The sequence below is a fragment of the Daucus carota genome, chromosome 5, assembly GCF_001625215.2.
Source record: "Daucus carota subsp. sativus chromosome 5, DH1 v3.0, whole genome shotgun sequence".
Taxonomy (NCBI): domain Eukaryota; kingdom Viridiplantae; phylum Streptophyta; class Magnoliopsida; order Apiales; family Apiaceae; genus Daucus; species Daucus carota.
The window spans coordinates 7,834,475-7,856,418 of NC_030385.2; the positions used below are offsets into that span (position 1 = coordinate 7,834,475).

The following is a 21,944-nucleotide window of genomic DNA, read 5'->3' on the forward strand; positions in this document are numbered from 1 at the left end:
ATCAACTTTTCATCTCTCGAATGTTCTAGAACTCAAGTCTCTAGCTTTTCAAACAATCTGCACAGTGAAAATAGTCATTAAAGTATGGCACAATTTTAGGAATATATAAATTATGATATAATTGTTACAAATGTAAAGAAGACACTACACGATATAAAAATATATATAGTAGCTGCAAAGTAAAACAAGCAAACCTTTCTAAGTCGAGGACATTATATTATGTAATATACATAATCATATAAGATCGACCTGACTGAAATAGTAAAGCAGAGACAAAGCAAATACGAATGATGAAATAAAATCATAAAAGATTTAAGATAGTGCTTGACTAGAAAAAATACCTTAAATTTCTCGAGTGACGCATGAAGATATAAAAAAAATATATAGTAGTTGCAAAGCAAAATAAGCAAACCTTTCTAAGTTGAGGACATTATATTATTTAATATCCATAACCATATAAGATCGACCAGACTCAAATAATAAAGTAGAGACAAAGTAAATACGAATGATGAGAAAAAAGATTAAGATAGTACTTGAGTAGAGAAAATACCTTCAACTTCTCGAGTAACGCATAAATCCTCCACCTCAATATTATTATATATAGTTGCATATCCCACAAGACTGACCTAAATTATATAAATAAGCTCAAGCTCAGTAAAAAGTGAAGAAGTAAGTAGTGTTTTTTTTTTTAATTAGAAGATGTTATTACCTTCCTTCTCAGCAACCCACAATCAACTTAAATTATACATCAAGACTTTTATTATAAATCTATTATGATATGGACTCACCAGCGTTATGCTAGAGTTAAAAGGCTGACTCTGAAGCTACCGTTGATGCTAAAAATAGTTAAAAAAATCTGGAGCCATACAAATTAAAGTAGGATACTTAAGTGAATTTAATTTCCACCAAGACAATACGTCAAAATCGTTAGTCTTAGACTCTTAGTCCAAACATCCTCATCAAGTAATGATTTAACTCAGATTTTTATAAAGCCGTTTTTTTTTTGCTTCTTGAAAAATATGCATGCATTGTATGGTGACGCAAATATGAATTCTTCAAAAGAATAAACAACATCTTAGAGAAAAATAGATCAACTTTAGACACGTCAAATATGTAATATAAGTTAATATTTTAATTAACAATAAGAATCATCAATAGTAATGATTGGTCGACAATCGATTTTTAATTTGCAAGCAAATTTAATTTTTTTGGAATAAATTTTTATATTTATGTGGATTAGAATCGAACGGATTTCATATTTTCGAATCTGATTCGGATTTGTATTATCAAAATCCCATACCTAAATTATTAAGAGTGAAAAAATCAAAATGTAAATCTAAAATCCCGAATTCAGATTTCATAAAATTCAATCAAATCAATATAATAAGATCGAATATGCGCAATATAATGGTGAAATGATGTCATGCATCATCTGTCTAATCGGCTACTAACAATTACCGATCTCAATCTTTGTCCTTCGGTGTGTTGTCTGGTGTGTGATTATAAGCACATGATAAATATTAAAATTTATAAATTTGATATATTTTGATCCGAGTTCCATCCTTACAAACGAATCAAAACAAAGAAACTTATCAAAATTTGTGATCGAAAGTATTATGCTAAATAAACAGACTAGTATCAAATGCGCTCTCTACCTAACGACAACACAAGCTCATCATTATCATTACTGTCTGCATCTAGTACGGTAATTATATACTCCTAACAAACATACAAGCATAAAACCAGTCAATCGTCGTCGTCGTCGTCTGATCATCGAAAATGGCGATGCGCGACCTAGTTTCCGGTGGAGCATCTTGCGCCGAACCAGGTTCATCGTCATCTTCTTTGAATCCACTAGGCGCTCTCGCTAACGCACTTATTGGCTCTTCCTCTAAAACTCAGGTCTCTCTTTTTTTCCCCCTTTATAACCCCCCTCAATTTGTTGACTTTTGTGTTTCTTTCTCGGTTTGTGCTTGTAATTTTGTTAGCTTTTATTCAACTTAATTAGCTAGCTCATTAGCTTTCGGTCACCACAATACAATTATATGTACAGAAGTAGATTCCGAAGTTCCTGAATTAGTAGTGAGTTATAAACTGGAATTCCGTTACTTGTAGGCTAGTAGAAATTTAAATGATTTTACTGAGAATGCGAGATAAGTTATATAAGTAAGACACTGTTAAAGTGACAAAAGTTTTATAGATAGCACAATAGCATATTACGCAACTCACAATGCGATCATTTGTATCAAAGTATTTTTTAAGGAAACTGGAGTCCTCGCTTACAAATGAGGAACATGCCTCTATTTGCCAAGTATTTGTGTTGACAATTAAACAAAGACCTCTGCTGGTCTCTCTGTGTAATCAATTGGTCACAAGTATCTGGTTTATCTAAGCAGGAAAGGCTACAAGAGATTCCTACAGCAACTAATAGAATTTCTAATGGGAATTTTTATGAGGGAGGCATGGAGCCTTTTAATGCACTTCCTGGCTCTGAATTTGATCACCCTTCACATCCAAGTAGCCAGGTTTTGTCTTTATAACTCTTTATGGTTCTTTTAATTTTTTCCGCGGGGGTTTTACTGGAACAGTATCATGATTTTTTCTGAATGTCAGGGCTCAGAATTCCTTCATGGCTTCAGATCTTCAGGTCAAGATGCATTTGCAAATGCTTGGGATGAGGTTCAAAATCCCCAGATGCCACTTTTCCAGGGTAGAGACAGTCTAACAAACATTCCACCAAATCAAACTCAATTTCAACCACAGCTCGATGGTAAAATGGTTCATTATTTTTTTTTTCAATGCTTTTTACAATATAAAAAAAGCTTATGTAATGTTTGAAGTGAGTGTGTCCTTTACCATAGCGCCTTATAGAAAAGATCTAACTATTTGTATCAGCTTCATAATTGACGGAAATGTACTAACTTCTACATAATTTTTTAAATACTCTTCCGTCTTCTCTTTTGCAATGAATCGAACTTTATGCTTATGGTATTTGTTTTTCAAGGCATGAAGAGCCTTCAATAGGCGTTCATTTCTTGGTAGATTAAATTAAATAGTCTGATCATCCTTTATGAATTGTGGCTGATAAGGAGTTCCCATTTTTTGTCTAATCACAGGCCCACCTCAAAGAGTCCTGTCAAATTTTTTGCACTCATTTGTCAACAGTGGGCATGGGGGTCTTCCTTTCCGTCCTACACCCCTTCCTGTTCTTGGATTGTCTGAAGGTGATAAACAACGCATTCGTAACCGAAGCAGTATCATGGCTCGACATTTCTTTGCTGACAAGAATGAGGACTTTGTTAACGCACAGGTTAGTTGCTGATTTCAAGTGCAGGTTCCCTAATATTAGCTTATGAAACGATTAACAAGTTTCCCCAACACATGATAGACAGGCTATGAGTACTTCATACTTGATTGATGTGATATATTCCGTTTTTATAATTCTGGAATACTCTTAACGTGATCAAGTATTTTTTTACGAAAAATACTGGGTGTTTATATACAAGGATACGACAAGGTCGGAAATCAGGTATAAAATGAGTGATTATTACATTTTCTTAAATCAGTTTTGGCCATCGGTTTAACAAAACTCTATGGGGATTATAATTTGGTAAAAATATGTTCCTTAGCTATAGGGGAACATCTATAACTTAGTCCTGTGGCCCCAGCAGTTTATCAAACAAAAAATAGATGCCATCTTTTTGGTATTATATATTTACGTTGTATAATTTCTGCAACATTTCTTAGGTTGCAGTATGTTTAAATTTTCTCACTCTCTAAAGGGTTTGATATTTGTGCTTAGGAAGCTTTACTTGTTATCACGTACTTGCAATATTATTGCTGAACTATACAGCCCATGTCAGCCAGGGGCGGACTTTCATTAAAGGGACTGGGGGATGGGCCCCAAGTCAAATTTGGCCCAATAATATTATAGTTTAAAGTGATATATAGGCGCCCCATTAAATAAATAAATGTGCTTCCAATAACCCACATATTTAGAAGCCCTGTTAGTTAAGTTTATATTTTAAATAGTACCTAACAAGCCTAGACGGTTTGAAGTGAAAAGTAAGTCCAATATCTAAAATAATAATCGACCAGAGACAGAGGTTAAAACTGAGGAGTCAATAAGAAACCCTAGGTTGTGCCCCCACTAAACTTTAATCCTAGGTCCGCCACTGCGTGTTACCCAGTTCTTACCATTGCTATAATTGTAAAAAGGTTGAAAAATATCTTAAGTTCACAACGTCTACCTAATTCTTATGCTGTCACTTCTTAAATACATGCCTACCAACTTTTTTCATCTATCTTCATTTGTTGCTGCCTTAGTGCCACTATGTGGCCAACAGTTATTCCTGTCTCTGACTTCCTTTCGTATTGAATTTAGTTTTTCTGCCATGACCTTGTTCTTCATTTACGTTCATCATAATGCAGCTAGCAACAATTAGTTTATATTATCACTGTAGTATTAATTTAATAAAATTTGCAAAATGATCCTCCACAATTTATTCCACCACCTAAGAGGATCTATAAGTGATCGGACAACTATTTTCTATTCTTCTCAGGTAAATGCATTATTATCTTCTCTGGATATTGAAACTGATGTACAAGCTAGGAGAGGCCCGCCTGGAAGATTTCAGGACTTGGAGGATGTTTGGAATGACTCCCAAAATTTGCAAAATGGTCCACACAGTGCTGATGGATGGATTGCTGAATATGACCAGCACAGGGTACAAAGGGGTAACCCTAATGATTGGGTACACTCATTTGAACAACTGCATGGAGCTAATAATTGGGCATCTGAGTTTGAAAATGTAAGAACTACTTTTGGGATGTTATATTGGTCGCTTGCTGTTATTTTTCTTACTAACATAATACTAGTAATTTGCTTCCAATTAACAGAAAAGGTGTAATTTGCCCTCCCCCTCCCATATTTTATTTAGGAATTAACATATAAGATTCTTGACAATGTTTATATTTTTCCAACTAGAAATCTTGATAATTTGAACTTTTGCCCAAATTAAAATCAAATCATTAAAAATTCCCTAATGGGAATGTGTGCCCAAGCATCATATGCTATTTATCCTGGATATACTCAGCCGTGTACCTTTGCTTAAGCAGTACTGGTGCTTTATAATAGAGAGAGTATGTATAATGTAATATATGTGTAGTGCACAACCCATTTAGCTGCAGCCTTTCTCCTATGAGCCTGCAACTATAAGCATCCTCTGTTGATCCTCCATTTTGTTGTAGTTTGACTTGTTAACCTCTTCTAGGATATTGCGTACTACCTGTTTTTTTCGATCTCAGGAGCAATCTCAAGTTGCATCGTTTGGCCAAATGAGAGGTGCGAGTATTCCGAACTTAGCTGCCATGGAGCAAACTCGCGTATTAGCTCATACACTGTCTCAAAATCAGGACCCCAAGTTCCAGGTTCGTGAACTGCTCTATTAGTATTTCTGTTTCATATACTAGTGGTTTGTATTTGCTACTATGGTATATTGGTATGTTTAGATACAAGGATTTTATTTCAATATATGGATTGGCTCCAAAAGACATGTTTGGGTTTTCATAATTATGTGATTTAGTTTCATGGCCTTCGTATATAAGCCCAAGTTTGAAAATTATAAATGATAAATCAAATCATGTTATTTGAAATGAATATTAGGTTTTTAAACACAATCCTAAGTCATTTGGTTGCATGAATCTTCAAGTGAATATGTAAATGGAAGTGTTGAAACTTTAGGATCTCTACAAGATAAAAGAATAATAAACGGTATTGAAAGCAAGTTTCCTTTTAAAAGGGCAGTCTGCCGGACCTTCAGCATAATTCCCAGAAATGAGCTTATTTACAAAACAAATGCGCGTAGAGGAAGTATCCTGAAGACGATGCAGAATGATCTAAAGCATTGTTCTCAGTCATAATCCATCAAGTATTAAAACCAACAGCCCCTTCGCAGGGAATTTACCAGATTGTCATCCTTCTTTATATTCTACCTTCTTTATATTTAAGCTGAAGCAGCTACAAGTTAACTTGCATTGTTGTGTTCTTTTATCTTAACGATTGTTAAAATGTCGGATGCAAAAAGATTCTCCGTTAGACAGCTAGCTGGTGTCAAATGTATAATCATTCATTTATGTCTCTAAAATAGGATGAGAGTTCTGTTGATTGTTATCATCTTTCTATATATATGTTCTCAGTTCTTTGGTTCTCAATTAAGTGTGATACTTTGATAGTTGAAGTGCGTCATTCCTTTTGGTAGTTTGGTGCTAAACAGGGATCTATTAGTAATGTTGAATCCTAGAAAAGGAATTACAGGAAGGAATATGTTTTTGAGGAGAATAAGTAGAATTATGTATGAAGTCTTGCTGAATCTCCATGCCCTAATCCTAGTTGCTAGCTGAGTTAATTCATCATATATCTTTTCTACTACTTCTATGTGCTGTGTGACCTGATGACTTAAGTGCACAGGCATGCCATGCATCACTATTTAAATGATTATTCATAGAGTCCCTCGCTGTTCTTCAAATAATAAATGACTGCTTCATTACATATATGTACATGCAGAATTCTAAGTTTCTCCAGTTCGTGTCTAAAATGAGTCGTGGAGAAATCACATTTGAGGATAATCAAGTCAAGTCATCTGGACCCCCTGCTCCTGGAGATTGGGCGACAGAATATCAACAACAGTTTAATGGAGGTCAATCATGGGCTGATCAGTTTGAACGTGAGGAGGCAAGTACTAGTGTTACACTCTTAATATAATATACCTTAATCATCCAGAGGACATGTTTTTAACATTTGCATGATTGATGATGCTTATAAATTGTTCAACTTGCTGAGATAGTAATAGTTCTTCTGTTAAGGCGATCATGCCACTTGCTGATGCGGTGCAGGAAATGTTTAAGTTAGTGGTAAAATGTGTTATTTTAATATTTGTGTATTGGTATTTTCTATTCAGAATACTTTTGCATTTTGATATATGGTAATAGTTATCTATTAAGAATCCTAGATCTATAGCGGTAGCTCATGTTAATCATCACTATATCAATTATCGAGATTATTGTTGTTTTAGCCAAGATAAGGTTTTGCTCCAGTTTAAGGATGTACAATCAACTTAAATTGGTAAGCCATTGAATATTATGAATTGATGAATGTTTGAGAAGTTTGAGGATTGCTTGGTTCTTTATGGAGATGGGTCCTATCCCATGTTTCTTACCCTATATTACCATTGTCTGCACTACCGACCTTCCGTATCTTTTGAAGATGATTTGTCTTATTCACATCCTCTATGCATAACAGGGTTCATGTCCACATTCATAAAAGGTGGTTAATATTAAGTGCATAATTTATTTCCTAAAATCATGTCTTTCACCTCTGTCGTTGGTGGTTCATAATTGAAGCAGAATGTCCCCAGTTTGCTAAGTTACTATTCCTACCACAAGTATGCATGTTACAATGAAACGATAGATAGTAACCATAAGTTTTGACATCAATGTTATACTGAAACTATATTTGACTTGGTGAATCTATTTGAATTCCCACTAGGATTTATTTATTTATTTTTATCACAATTCTCACTAGGTTTTCACTAAGTGGTGAGAGTTATATGCATACGAATTTTGCTTTCTATCTAATCTATGGCTCATGGTTTCAGTTTCCTCCTGGACCTGCTGGGTGGGTGAATGAATTCACTTCTGCACGTGAGCAACAGGGACCAGTGGATGACCAATGGGTTAATGAGTTTTCTAAGTTGCATGTCGCAGATTGGGCTGATGAATTTGGGCGTCAAGTTGGTGAAGGGGTACTAGGAGATGATAGCTGGGCAGATACTTTTGATGAGTAAGTTGAACAGAATTGATGGATATAAGCTCTGTTCTACAATTTACTCCAAACTAATTCTTTCATTTATCCTTTATTATTGGAAATTGTAATCTATATTCCTCAATCAGAAAGTGGACTTTTTATTACTGTTATTACTATTCTTTTGCAATAGTCCACATATGAACTCATCTTAAAATTTTGTAAATTTATATCATAATGGCTATATAAGGAGACCTTTTTACCTTGTGTACCTGTGCTTAAATTGGTGTATAGGTATGTAAATGAACAAGCTTCAGTCAGGCAGCAGGCAGCAACCTCAAGAGGGGTCTATGTTTTCTCGGAGATAAATCCTTATGTTGGTCACCCTAATCCTTTCCAAGAAGGTCAGGAACTGTTCCGCAAGGGTTTATTAAGTGAGGCTGTGCTAGCTTTGGAGGCCGAAGTTCTAAAGAATCCTGATAATTCTGAAGGCTGGAGGTTTCTTGGAATAACTCATGCTGAGAATGATGATGATCAACAGGTTAGTTGCATCTGATAAAAACGTGTACACAGTTTCATTGATTAGATATATAGAAATTCCATCCCTTTCATAGATGCAATCGTTTTTCATTCTGAAGATGGGATACTCATGGGAGCAAAGAATAGCCATCAATGTTTTTTTCGAGAAAAGCCCTTAGGTTTTTTGATTTATTTATTTTTTTGGAAGCCTCATATGATGGCAGACGTACACTATGATTGTTGAAATAGATGATTAGTCATATGAGAAAGTATGAATAAAATTATAAATGTTGTTTTATCTCGGTATCTGTTTCTGAAATTACGTATGATGTGTAAAATTCGCAACCAGAACCATGGTGGTCCTGGAAGCATTTGCGAGCTAAATTTTTAGGTAGTAGTGCACTCATCACCATTGTGGGACTTGAACATTCAGAATAGGGCATATGACATCGACAGGAAGTTATGCTTTTGCTTTTATATGGGGCCCTTTTGTACTTGAAGTGGATATACACTCTTATAATATAAAATTTGTGCTTTCCTCCCAGGCTATTGCAGCTATGATGCGTGCACATGAAGCGGATCCAACTAATCTGGAAGTGCTTCTTGCTCTTGGTGTGAGCCATACAAATGGTAATTGATAGCTCTGTGCTAAAGTAGATTAAGGATGTTATCATAAGTAATGCTGACTAGTTGACACCATTTGTTTGAATTAATTATTAAATTTATTATAGTGGTTACTTTGTGATCGGATGACTGGGGTTGTTTTCTACAGAGTGTCTTAACATAACTTTTTCATCAATAACTTTGTGATTGGACAATAATTTGAACTTGTAATCTCAGAGTTGGAACAAGCAGCTGCATTAAAGTATTTATATAGTTGGCTGCGTCATCATCCAAAATATGGGACAATTGCTCCTCCAGAACTATCTGATTCTCTGTATCATGCTGATGTGAGTATTCTGTAACTTGTTTTCTTAATACTAAAGCTTGCTCAGTGATTGTAGGACCACTTACAGCTGCTGAGTAGTGATTTTAAATTCTTAAAAAAGATGAAACCTATAAACTGGCCACCCTTTTTTTGTCATAGTTAAGGAACCGATCTGCCTTGCATTTGATTTCTCATATAAACTTTTGTCTTGTTTGTTCTGTATCGTAGGTTGCTAGATTTTTTAGTGATGCTGCTAAAATGTCACCTGAAGATGCTGATTTACACATAGTACTTGGTGTCTTGTATAACTTATCTAGAGAATATGACAGAGCAATTGAGTCATTTAGAACAGCTTTGGAGCTTAAGCCACGTGATTATTCTCTCTGGAACAAACTTGGGGCAACACAAGCAAATAGTGTTCAGGGCGCTGATGCAATATTAGCGTACCAACAGGTTGGTATTATATACATTATTACATTATATAATTGTCGCGTATAAAGTTTTCTCAAAGAGAACAGATTAGGCACGAAGCATGCGTATGTCATGTAAGATAAACATATGAAGTGATAGAGTATTCAACTGTGTCAAGAAAAGATTTAGAATTGAACTCTATTTTACTCTTCCTTTTGCAACATACTGTTTTTTTGTTCTGCTGTGTGGGTTGTACAATGTCAAGATGTTTAAAATAAAACTGGAATTAATAGTATGAATATTTATATAAATAGTGTGTGTTATTTTTAGCTATACTGTAAATTTATTTCAGCCCATGTGCAAACTTGATATTTTGAATTTATCTGCCAAAAGAAGTGGTCATAAACGAGATAGATTAGAATTCTGTTTCATTTTATGATAAAGATACAGAGAAGTAACACTTCAAATAAAGAAAAAACTGAGTATGGGATAATGGAGCTCAAAGCATTTCCTTTTATTTCTTCCCCTAGACTTCATTTACCGATAGGCTGCATAAAATTAACAAGAAAGCATTTGCTATAACTTTTTTTTGTAAGTAATCATATTTTGATATTTAGGTATCTTTTGGTAATTGTTTTAAATTAATATCATTCTTGTCGCCAACTTCAAGGAGCTCAAGTATCTCATATACACAATTATATTAATCGTAAAACTGCAGGATAATTCACTCTCTGCAATTTGTATTATTTTCTCTTTATCTCAGGCTCTGGATCTGAAGCCTAATTATGTTCGTGCATGGGCCAACATGGGTATCAGTTATGCCAACCAGGTATCTTTTGGATAGTAATGATGTTCGTCTTCGGTGACAATTACCAGACTTGCAAAAATTATATTGCCTATTCCATTTCAGTGTTTCTGCTCACAGCACTCAGCTTATATCTTTCTTTTTTTTGTTTAAGACCAATCTTCTAAATTGTTTTGATGGATATGATTGTTCTGGTGTAATGTTGAATCTATTCTTCAAAAGCTTTATGCATCTGTTGTGTTTGGCTTGGTTCAGTGATCCCCGCCTGAGCCTATTTATGCATCTGTCGTGTTTGGCTTTGTTTTGTGATTCCGCCTGAGCTTATTGTGCCTACGTAATAAGTAATGTCGATGTGATTTTCTACCCAGGGCATGTACGAGGATTCAATTCGTTATTATGTGAGAGCACTATTAATGAATCCAAAAGCAGACAATGCGTGGCAGTATTTGAGAATCTCTTTAAGGTACATAATGAATATTATATTGAATATTTTGAAGTCTACCTTTGAACAAATAATGGATGCCTCTTTATCTGCAGCTGTGCATCCAGAACTGACATGATGGAAGCTTGTGACTCCCGGAATCTTGAACTTCTCCAGAAAGAGTTTCCACTGTGATTTGACTACTTTGGAACTGGATCAGGATCAGTAATATGGCATTTGGTTGGGGCTATGGGGGTCTATTCTCACCTGTCTGTTAAAAAGGAAGACAACAACTTACTTTATACCCGATTCGCTGCATCTAGGCTTCTTATTGGGGCGAAGGCAGACTGATTCGCCTTCAGGAGTTGTTTGATGAACCAATGACAATGCTTTTGCCTAGTATTTGCGGATTGATGTAATTTCACTACACAAAACTAATCATCCCCAAGATCTAGCTTTCGCCCTGGTCTTTAGGCAGACAACGGGTATTATTTGCTTGTATGCCCAACTAAGCAAAATATATTAGACATTTATACATGTGCAACAGATAACGGAAAAAAAAAATCAAATACAACTATCCTTAATATCTTATGCAGACTGAATAGCTCTGGAAAAAAATTCTGCTATATATAAAAAAACAGCGCACCCTACTTTAGGACAGTAACAAAGTACAAAGTAGCTAAAAATCATTTCATATATTCTCATACAAAAATATGTTGGCTTTTATTGGTCATTTTCAAGAGAGACCATTAGAGAGAGAACCATATAACCTTTATCTTATTTCTAGTATTAGGTAGGGTTCTGCAGCAGAACTTAAGTATTAGTTAGGATTCTGTAGCAGAACTTCACATGCAAAAAAATGTCAATATCTATATATTATATTTTAAATTATTTTTGAAAACACACAACGATGAAAAAATATGAAAAAAACATTTATTTAGATTTAGATCCTAAAAATCTATTTAAAATTTAGGGTTCTACAGCAGAACTTTAGTAGTTCTATGGTTCTATTTTAAAGACTGGTTTTCTCTTGAGCGCGATCCCTTAAATATTAACGGTTAATTATCTAGTTGGTCACTGAAGTGGGTTTAATGTATCAAATTGGTCACTAAACTCAAAACGGGATCAAAATGGTCACTGAAGTGGCCATAAATATCAAACAGGTATCTTGAAATATAAATTCAAGCAGTAAAAATATTATTTATAAAGTTTAACATATTATTTTTTAATGTTACCAAAACCAAGTAAAAGGTTATGATTTCTAATATATATGATAATATATTTAGATTGTATCAAGTTTATTTATTATTTATTTTTAATTAAAACAAAAAAATAACTAATATAATAAAATATAAATAATAAATAAACTTGAAAAAATATAAATATATTATTTTAATTACTAGAAGTCATAGATTTTTAGTTGGTTGTGGTAACATTCAAAAATAATATGTAAAATTTTATAAATAATATTTTTACTACTTGAACTCATATTTCAAGGTACTTGTTTGATATATATGGTGATTTTAGTGACCATCTTGATGCCGTTTTGAGTTCAGTGACCAACTTGATACATTAAGCCCATTTCAGTGACCAACTTGATAATTAACCCTATTATGAACATAAAAATAAAATTTGAAGTAAAATATGTAATTTATTAATAATATAAACACATAAATAAAATTTTATAAATTTTGACAACCAAATCCTAGGACAGGTGAAGTGAGCAGAGAGCTACAACTATCAATAAAAAAATATATTAACACAATTTAAGAAAACTAACATATCCTGACAAAAAAGAAAAAAGAACTAACATATCGATAATTAAGATGAATATACAAATAAATGAAAAGAAATTCAGGCAAGTCAGTTTTGATTTGTTACACGTATTTTAAAGTCTAATAAAATATAATTCTTTATATTATCTTCAAATTTCTGGAACAAAAAAATTGCGAACTCAGGTCGACACTTCTATTTCTATCTCTAATTTAAATGCTTACAATACTTCATCTCAAGGTATATAAGTTCCACCAGTGCAGTCTTCAAGGTGATTTACTTGAATCAAATTATCAAGTTCACTCAGTTCAGTGTGGCCCGTCTAAATGTCTTTGAATTATACAGATAGACACTCCTATCAACTCTTCCACATCACTTTCCTCCAACTGGCTGATCCTTTGTCTGCTGACAAAAATCTTGGGATACTCAGCAGGCTGTTGACCCTTGTAATACCTTCGAGGGCTGACCATTCCTCCTCTTCTGCAGTTGAAATGCAGTCAGCTATACTCCTCTTGGACTGTCCCATGCTTTTCTCAGGATTCTTGTCTTCCGATGCTTCTGCTACAGGCACAATCTCTTCAGAGCATCTGACGGTGCCAGAATGTTCAAGCACAACAGAATGAGAGGGTGAAACACTGCCAATATCCGTAACCTTATCATTTACTGTCATAGATACTTCTTCTTTCAGAGTACTTGTCACATTGCTCTGTGCTTTAGCCACATCAGTTGTGCATGCATGTTCCAGATATAGGCAAACAACAGCACAGTCATCAATCTTTGATGTTGGATATTTGAGCCTCCATGCTCTTGTAGCACAATCTATAAGGGCTCTGGCTGCTGTGGAGTGACCGGGAGCCGATGCCACGATATCCACAGCTTCTTTGTTAGAAATGACATCCCAGACCTGTGCCAAAATTGTAGAGTAGCTATTTAACATAATATACACACAAAACTGGCAGACCACCTTTGTGCACCTGTTCCATTCTACTAATGATTCGATAAGTTTTATTTGAGACTTGTGTACATTGCAGCAAAGAAATGGAATATATGATCAAAATTAAGATACTCATTTACTTATCAGGATTAAATTCTAACTGACTAAAGATTTCTTGGAATATACGATTAAAATTAAGATGCTCATTTACTTAATATGACACACATTTGTAAGAGGAAGTATACCCCATCAGTAGCAAGAATAACAAACTCATCGCTCTCAGTAACCTGGTGATAATAAACTTCAGGCATTGAAATTAAACCAAAGTCCTTTAAACAGAAATCTCCGAAAGCTCTGGCCATTGCCAAACCAGGCGTATCACTATTAGGCAGCCATACACGTGGGACGTCTGGTTCATCCTGCAGCGCAAAAACCCTTCCTTTGCATTGTGTAATTCTAGCAGCTTCTCCTGAAGTTGGAAGGAAATACTTGTAACATCATTTAAAAAAAAAAATCTGATGTTTTAAAGAACCGGTTCACAATTCTCTCTTTCAATATGTTAATTGTTACTTGTTAGTTTTGCTGCCGACCATAATCCAGAATATATAATCGTGTTTGTTTTGTGTTTGAGATGTGGGAAGCTTACGTGGAAGATTGGGTTTCAAGTCAATTGTCAGCTGTACAGCAGTCAAAGAGTTATTATTATCTCTAGTTGCCAGCACAGCTCTTGAATCACCAACATTTCCAATTACAAGATCTTGACCCTGAAGAGGCATGTCCATAATTACTGATGTCAAAATTACCGTAACATATATAACACATTTAGTAAGAGAACAATTGAAGATAAAATACAATTGAGTCGAGACATCACTTCAGGACTTCAGGTATGACCTGGTTCAGCCTTGTAGTACCATCAATATGTCAACATGGACAGAGTCCATTCCACACAGAACATTTCAATTAAAAACAATATGTTGCCAGAAGCATTTTGATATGTTGTTTCTGAGTTTTCAAACAATATCATTTTATCGTCGTTTTGAGGTTCCCTTCCCTAGTCATAATTTTTCAATTTGACAATAGCAATCAAGATCCACTTAATTTGTACAGGTTTAGAAGAAATTCTATCCAACAAAATAATATAGTTCACACAGAGAGGCATAGGAGACTAAACAACTAACCCTAGAAAAATATAAGTACCAGACATACACACCAAATTACCAAAGGTGGCATGTTAATAATGTCAGTGAAAGTCAAAATGCGCCTGAACACAAAATACCACAATAAATATCTTTACTGTAAATCTCACAAAACAAAAGGAAAAAATTCAAGCTTTGTTTCAAACATGAACCAAGCAAAAGAACTTGATCAAATTAAATTAATAAGATTAATGTGCCAACATCAAGAAAAGGCTGCTTTTAGCTTCACACGTGTGGTCGACATGTTGGGAGTACCTATTGATTGCCATTCCATTTCGACAAAAGACCCCCGAGGATGGGGGAGGATGAATTAATTTCTAAGCTTCAGAGGGGGATGTGAAAGATTTGTCCCTTAATATGCAAGATCTATGGCCTACCCAAATTGCTAATTACCAGGTGCACAACCCATAATGGCACCTGGAAAGGCTAAATTCAACATCTGACCAAACTAATCTGGAGACGCCATCTTACTCTACCTAAAGTCCCCCCAAAACTAGCAGTGATTCCAGTCAACCCATCCAAGATAAACTTCCCATACACATTCCACGATTTCATCTTCTACACGTGATAGAAAAACCACCTTATTCTTACTGTTACGTCTCCTTTCCTACTCTAAAAGTCTGAAACACGATAGCCATTTCTCACAAATTATATGCTAAAAAAAAATTTGCCCATATTAACCATATTATCTTGATTAAAAAAGTCTGCAGTTTTGCACTTTCTCGGCAGAATGACTTGCTCATACCCCCTCCGAATTTAAAATATATTAGACCTTTTAGAATTCAGGGTCACTAACTTATTTAATAAAGTCGGTTAATAACATGTACCAAGGACTCGCGGAGTAATAATGACATTTTCTCAAAAAGTTATGTATACGTTACTCTCTTTTCCTAATGCATTTTTGAGGTTATCTAATATTCAATATGTAAAAACAAGTGTGTTTTGCTTTATGTAATCTTATTTAAACTGATACAATCTCCTCTCCGTAATTGTGTGTTCTCGCATGGTTGCATTTGTTGTTTGCTATTTGTTTGCGTTAAATTGTCAGTAGCTTTATTATTTTGCATGCTGGTTTTTTTAAAATGTTTGTTCATTTAGAAGAATATCTAGAAAGAATCGTAAAAGGAACGCAAAAGTGATATCAACCATTAATTGTTTATATTTTCTGTTTTGTAATTTTAGCATCACTCTCATGTTGTATATCTTGCACATGTCCCCCTTTGTTTAATGTCCTTATAGTACATAACCAATGTACTCCCTCTGTTTGGTATTATGTGACGTTTAAGAATTGTGCACAGTTAAGTGTGTTAATTACACTTATGATGCAATAATGATCTTGTAAAATCTCATTTCTGCCCTTAAAATATTTTGTGTTGAATGGAGAGAGTGGGATTCAAATAAGGGTATACCATGTCAAAAATTCATTTATTACACATTGATATGCTAGAACGTCAAATAAATAAGAACAACATCAAAATTCCAAAACGTCAGTTAATACCAAACAGAGGGGGTATTAAACATGCTGACTGATTGTGTGATTATGGATTTTCGTTATCTCTACTTTTCTTAAAATTGCACACTGCACAATATGAGCCTGTTTGCCTGGGCTTAAAGCCCGGGCTTTAAGTCATCTCTGACTTTAAGCTGAAAAATGTCTGTTTGTGTAATAAGCCAGAAGTCAGCTTAAAGTCAGAAATAAGCCAGAAGCTGACTTAAAGCCAGAAGTTATTTTGAGGTACTTTCTTCAGTGACTAATTTTTTTTGATAAAAATTACTACTAAGTCATAAATTACTCATAAATTATTTTTATTTCTATTATTATATTTGTAATAACTCATAAGTCATTAATAAGTCAAAATTACCCAAACAGACATTTTAAGCTCTCAGCTTATCAAATAAGTCACGTTAAGTCATTAGCCATAAGCTCAGCCAAACGGGCTCTATATTAGTCATGCAATCAGACGCGTATGAAGTTCTCAGTAAATATAGGTTTTACGTCATTATAATGTCTCAAAGACAGTTACCTGTTTTACCAACGCAACTGTTGTAGACCCGCTACAGAAACAATCAATAGCTGGATGCCGCATTAATTCCTTATCCATCAGCTTGAAAGCTTTTAACATTGATTGCTTGAGTTGCCAATACATTTCTGGTCGTTTCACAATCTCTTCACCTTCCAAAGGCTCACTCCAACCATCATCTGCGTGTTCACCTAGATCTCCATTTCCAGCTGCATTTCCATTCTCAGTAAAAACGTCATTTGCATCAACACATTTGTGATCGTTATTTAAATTTTCATTCCACTGAGTGCTGAGCAGATTAGGCAGATTATCACGAACTTTCCTTGCGACCAAATGACCGTAGGGAGTAGGGACCATGACCATCAAATACTCCACAAAAGACAGTATCACTTCTTGAACTAAAATTCTATTGTGAAACAATAGAACCAAATCATAATTAACTGGATCAATACACAGCAGAATTCAATAAATGATCACGTGTCGTATTAAATCTAAATGTTTTATCTACATCATTATGACAAGTTCATCTACGTTGAACAAAAACGACATACACAAAATTGGCCTAAAACATCAAAACATTAAGTCCAGCTCCAACAGACATTAATTGTCTAAGTATGTCATATAATTCTATTAATTTGTCATTTCAGTTTCTCCCAAAAATAACCATGAAAAAAGAAGAACCACAATTCCAAAACAAGAGGGGATAAATAATAACGAACCTCCCACGCGATCATGGCATCTTGATTGGTTCCTTTCTTACCCTGCTGCGTATGCAAACACGCAATGTTGCTAGCTCCATTCGCAATCAACCTAGCATTGAGAGCACTTATATCCACCCCACCAGACTTATTGAACTTGAAATCGTAAGTAGTAACACTAGAAATGTTGGTGTGCTTATCATTATCTCCTCGGCATAAAGCCGAACAGCTAGAGCCCATTTGATTAACAATTACAGTAAAAATCAAGCAGGATCATTAGCAAGTAACACTAATCCTGGAAAGGTGAATTCAAGCGACTGTGAGAATGAGATTGAAGATGAAGCTGAAATAATTAGTAACGAAATTAGTTAATTTAGAAATAAGTTGCAGCAGGTTTTGTTGGTCTAAAAAGGAAAGCTTGCTGACTTTTTGAGGTTTTTAAACGGAAACGGAACTATTAGTGGTTTTCCTTTTCGCTTCTGGCCATTTAACCTATATTAATGACGAGGTTCAACTTTTTCATTTAAGAATTCACTTCTATCTGTGTCTTGTGTTCTGTTATTTAAAAATCTTGATCTAGTAATAAATTAACTGAGATTGGTTCGAAATCTTGTCTTAATGTTTTCAAATAATATTTTGAGTATGTGTAATATATATCCTTTGTTATTGGCTATAATTTTGTAATTTAATTTTTGTAATTCGTTCGTAGTTAGATATATAAGATTTTATATTGTTAATTGTGTTGTAATTTTTTTGTATCATTTGTTTTAAATTATGATGTTCTTTTTTAGAGATTATCATAGTTGATGTTTTTTTATTACATATGACGATTTTGTTTTGTCATTAATTAGTGATTTTGTCTTTTTGATTATTTTGTTTGAGTGTTTGGCATAAATCTTTGTATTTGATTCCTTCTTTTTTTTCTTATTTATTTCTCCATTTTTATTTTATTTTTCATCGGATTTTGTGTCTTTTATCTGATTTTTCTCCAATCATTAAAAAAAATTGATCTTCATGACCATCGGTTCGTCGGTAAACTTTTCTGAACTAAATTTTAATATAACAAAATTTTAGAAGAGCAGTATAATAAATTATGTTTTGGGATCAACATAATAATAAAATAATAAATGGTATATATGATTGGAAGGAGCTGAGCGGAGAAGTATGTAAACTTCTTGTAAGTACTATTATCAGCGTTTGACTCCTCATAAATAATTCACTTCGCGGATGTGTAATTCATCAGAAAATATAACATCATTATGTAAATATAAAATATTAAACAACTATTAAATAATTCTTATTAAAAATATGATATAAATATACATATATTTTTCTCAAAATAATCCTTATTTTGAAATAATAGGTATACAGAACATGTACTTGATGTCATTTGGTTGATTTGTATTACCCTTGTTGCTCTACTTTTGCGCTGTTGTCTGGAAACACATGTTAATCCAGCGCCTCCAGCCAACACTCACATCACTTTGTCACTTGTTCTCCAACTTGCCTTTATTTATTTTATTATATTATTTTTACTTTTTATTTTCTGTCATCTACATCTTTTTTATTAAGTGCCGATTTCAGCGTGATAAATATATACACAACTATTCTATATATTAATATTAATATTAATATTATACCATTAGCTATAAATTATTTTGGATTGAAGTGTTTCCAAGTTTATAAAATATAAAAAGCTAATTTTAATTATAATTGTGTTTTTAGCAGTGTTCTAAAAATCGCCGAGTCAGCCGAGTACTCATTCCGAGTACTCGTTTTTAACCCTCCGATTCGAGTTCCGAGTAATCAGGTTGAAAACTGATTTATTAAAAAATCGGTCAAAGCTCGACTCCGAGTACTCGAAGTCAAATCCGAATTTGACTTCTCAATTTTTTTTATTATTTTATTTAAAAATTATTTCGAAAAAGACTACACGTGAATTTATATATGTTTTGGTCTTTTTTTTAAAGTATTGACATTAGTCAGAAAGTATTTGTGTTTTATCATTAAAACTTGTGAAGGATTATTGTGTCAAAAATTATCAAATAAGTAAATTTTATTTGAACTTCATTATTTCAAGTGTGTTATTAAAATATCAATATTATTAGATAGTTTTATTATTAAACAGCATATAACTGTATATTTGAGAAAAGATTAATTTTAAAAGAATACCCGATTACTTATCCGATAACTCATTCCGAGTATTCTCCCGAGTTCTGAGTACTCATTTTTTCGGAACCAAACCGAGTTTCGATTTTTAGAACCTTGGTTTTTATTACAAAGAAAACAGAATCATTCATGTTGCTTAAGAGTTTCTTTTTTTTTTTTTGAAGAGCAATGTTGCTTAAGAGTTAATTTGTGTTTCAGATTTGAAATGTCGTAAACGGTGGGGGTGCTTTCTTGTTCTATTTTAATGCGTCGATATATTTATTTAATGATCCTAATATAAGAGAATTGAAATCAAATTTATAGATTTGGCCGGAGATCATCGACAACCAATAGCACTGTGCCACGTGTGCAGGAGGATAAAGCATTAAATTCCCCTGTGGAAGCAAACCACAAATTCTTTTAATTTTAGCAACATTTTTATAGATAATGTAGGAGTACCCTATCCAAACCAAGCGACAGTAGGATGCCACGTGGCAACAGAACAGACAATGAAGAAATGGTTGGTTTCTATTGATCCTGAGCGCAGACAGGGGACTTAAAAATTTTGAGCTACTAGAGTTGTTTCAAACTATTTGTGAGAAACAAGTAAAGTGAAAGTAGAAAATGGCAAGTATAGTGATGAACTCATTGAGTTTGAAGCCTTCTGGACTGAAAGTAGCAGCCCCTGCCAGAGGCCTTCCTTCACTTGCTAGGCCCACTTCCTTCAAGGTTCAAGCCAGTGGTGTCAAGAAGATCAAAACTGATACCCCTTATGGTAATTTCCAAATCTTAGTCAAATTGATTCCGCTCACACCAATAATAATGGATCAATTGTATGCAAATAGATCGCTTAAAAAATCAGTCATTTGTTGTTCACGGTATTTGGGATAAAATTTGGGGAACGTAATATTACTCTGAATTCTGACTTGTTTCTCACAAGATAATATCTGTACACGTATCTTATTAGTATCCGTGATTCGTCTAGTAATTTAGGCGTCGGTTGGCTGAGTTTAAAATTAGTTTATAAGCCGGAAAATGTATGAAGTTTTTAATTTATAGACTAGTAAAATTTCCATTGACAAGCATGTAAAGTTTTTGAACATATTTGGAGTTGGCTGTGTATCCATATATTGTGAAATTGAAGAGAATTACCCTCTCATGTATGGAAGATAGAGAAGTAATTTTATGTGTTAACTTATTTTACTCTGGTTTAGGAACTGGTGGCGGCATGAACTTGAGGGATGGTAAAGATGCATCCGGAAGGAAGCCAACGGTTAGCAATAATTACTAACTTTTATATGTTTGATTGCACGCATACTGTACTAGATATTGTTTTATTATATGTTTTACTGCTCTCTTGCCTCGATAACAAGTGCTCATCTGAAAAATGAGTAGAGCTCCTCATTTCTTATAAATCGTATTTAAAACTTGTCTAGGGCAAGGGTGTGTACCAGTATGTGGACAAATATGGTGCTAATGTTGATGGATACAGGTAATTACAAGTAGCGTAGGTAGAATAATCCAACATAGCAATGTTCTGTTATCGATATCATAATGTATGAAACGTGATGGAAGTACTGAATGCCTGTCTTGTGGTGATTCTCTTGCAGTCCCATCTATGACCGTAATGAATGGTCTGAAAGCGGTGATCGATATGCAGGAGGTAATATATGAATTTAATCATGTAGAGTAAGGAGATTAATTAACATGCTTAAAAGGAAACCTGTAACAATTGGGTTAAAAATGCAGGCACAACTGGTTTGTTGATATGGGCCGTGACTCTTGCTGGTATTCTTGGAGGAGGAGCACTACTTGTTTACAGCACAAGTGCTTTGGCAAGTTAAGCTAGTAACATATAACTCCATCCTCTGTACGCGTAAATGTTACCTATTTCCACATATCAACATTAAGGACACAATATTCTTCTGTACTGCATCTTATTTGTCTTCTAATATATGTGCATTTCCTATATTCGTTTTATTGATGTTGTTATTCTAATTTGGCGATATCTAATATACAGACTACAACTGCAGAACGTATTCCCAACTAAAATGAAATGAGGAGAAGATTAGTATCCAGTTCTGTACTACACCAAAATCAAGTATATATTTAGTATATAAATTAGATTTCATACCATCATTCTCCCGGAGGAAAGTTCGTAGCGAGTAGGTAGGTGCTCACATTAGGTTTTCGTAAGTTGTCAGGGAAAATAGTTCTCTAGAACTACCTAAGTAGCTCTTATTTGAAAGTTTTCTTAGAAAAATCAGGCTCCCCCTAAGACTATAAATT

At 34.0% G+C, this 21,944-nt stretch overlaps 2 protein-coding genes and 1 pseudogene across 2 annotated transcripts; 2 read left to right on the plus strand and 1 right to left on the minus strand.

Annotated features, from left to right (window-relative positions):
• The first annotated feature begins 1,559 nt into the window (after positions 1 to 1,559).
• Positions 1,560 to 11,422, plus strand: LOC108223450 (peroxisome biogenesis protein 5). The gene is made up of 15 exons (XM_017397723.2): positions 1,560 to 1,902; positions 2,397 to 2,525; positions 2,614 to 2,770; positions 3,117 to 3,310; positions 4,563 to 4,811; positions 5,308 to 5,430; positions 6,566 to 6,733; positions 7,656 to 7,840; positions 8,096 to 8,342; positions 8,866 to 8,950; positions 9,161 to 9,270; positions 9,477 to 9,701; positions 10,423 to 10,488; positions 10,833 to 10,927; positions 11,002 to 11,422. Exons 1-15 carry the CDS (start codon positions 1,780 to 1,782, stop codon positions 11,078 to 11,080), a joined length of 2,235 nt encoding a protein of 744 aa, XP_017253212.1. The 5' UTR covers positions 1,560 to 1,779; the 3' UTR covers positions 11,081 to 11,422.
• Positions 11,423 to 12,706: 1,284 nt separating this feature from the next.
• On the minus strand, positions 12,707 to 17,986 carry LOC108223488 (probable protein phosphatase 2C 66; annotated as a pseudogene).
• A 2,092-nt stretch (positions 17,987 to 20,078) lies between these two features.
• Positions 20,079 to 21,629, plus strand: LOC108223489 (photosystem II 10 kDa polypeptide, chloroplastic). The gene is made up of 5 exons (XM_017397783.2): positions 20,079 to 20,430; positions 20,870 to 20,928; positions 21,092 to 21,147; positions 21,266 to 21,318; positions 21,405 to 21,629. Exons 1-5 carry the CDS (start codon positions 20,280 to 20,282, stop codon positions 21,497 to 21,499), a joined length of 414 nt encoding a protein of 137 aa, XP_017253272.1. The 5' UTR covers positions 20,079 to 20,279; the 3' UTR covers positions 21,500 to 21,629.
• The last annotated feature ends 315 nt before the right edge of the window (positions 21,630 to 21,944 follow it).

Excerpts from the sequence above, each read along its gene's own strand:
- LOC108223489 (XM_017397783.2), top strand. The coding sequence starts at position 20,280 with ATGGCAAGTATAGTGATGAACTCATTGAGTTTGAAGCCTTCTGGACTG. Across the intron at positions 20,929-21,091 it reads CATCCGGAAGGAAGCCAACG|GGCAAGGGTGTGTACCAGTA; the intron begins GTTAGCAATAAT and ends AAACTTGTCTAG. Across the intron at positions 21,319-21,404 it reads CGGTGATCGATATGCAGGAG|GCACAACTGGTTTGTTGATA; the intron begins GTAATATATGAA and ends TTAAAAATGCAG.
- LOC108223450 (XM_017397723.2), top strand. The coding sequence starts at position 1,780 with ATGGCGATGCGCGACCTAGTTTCCGGTGGAGCATCTTGCGCCGAACCA. Across the intron at positions 6,734-7,655 it reads ATCAGTTTGAACGTGAGGAG|TTTCCTCCTGGACCTGCTGG; the intron begins GCAAGTACTAGT and ends TCATGGTTTCAG. Across the intron at positions 8,951-9,160 it reads TGGTGTGAGCCATACAAATG|AGTTGGAACAAGCAGCTGCA; the intron begins GTAATTGATAGC and ends TTGTAATCTCAG.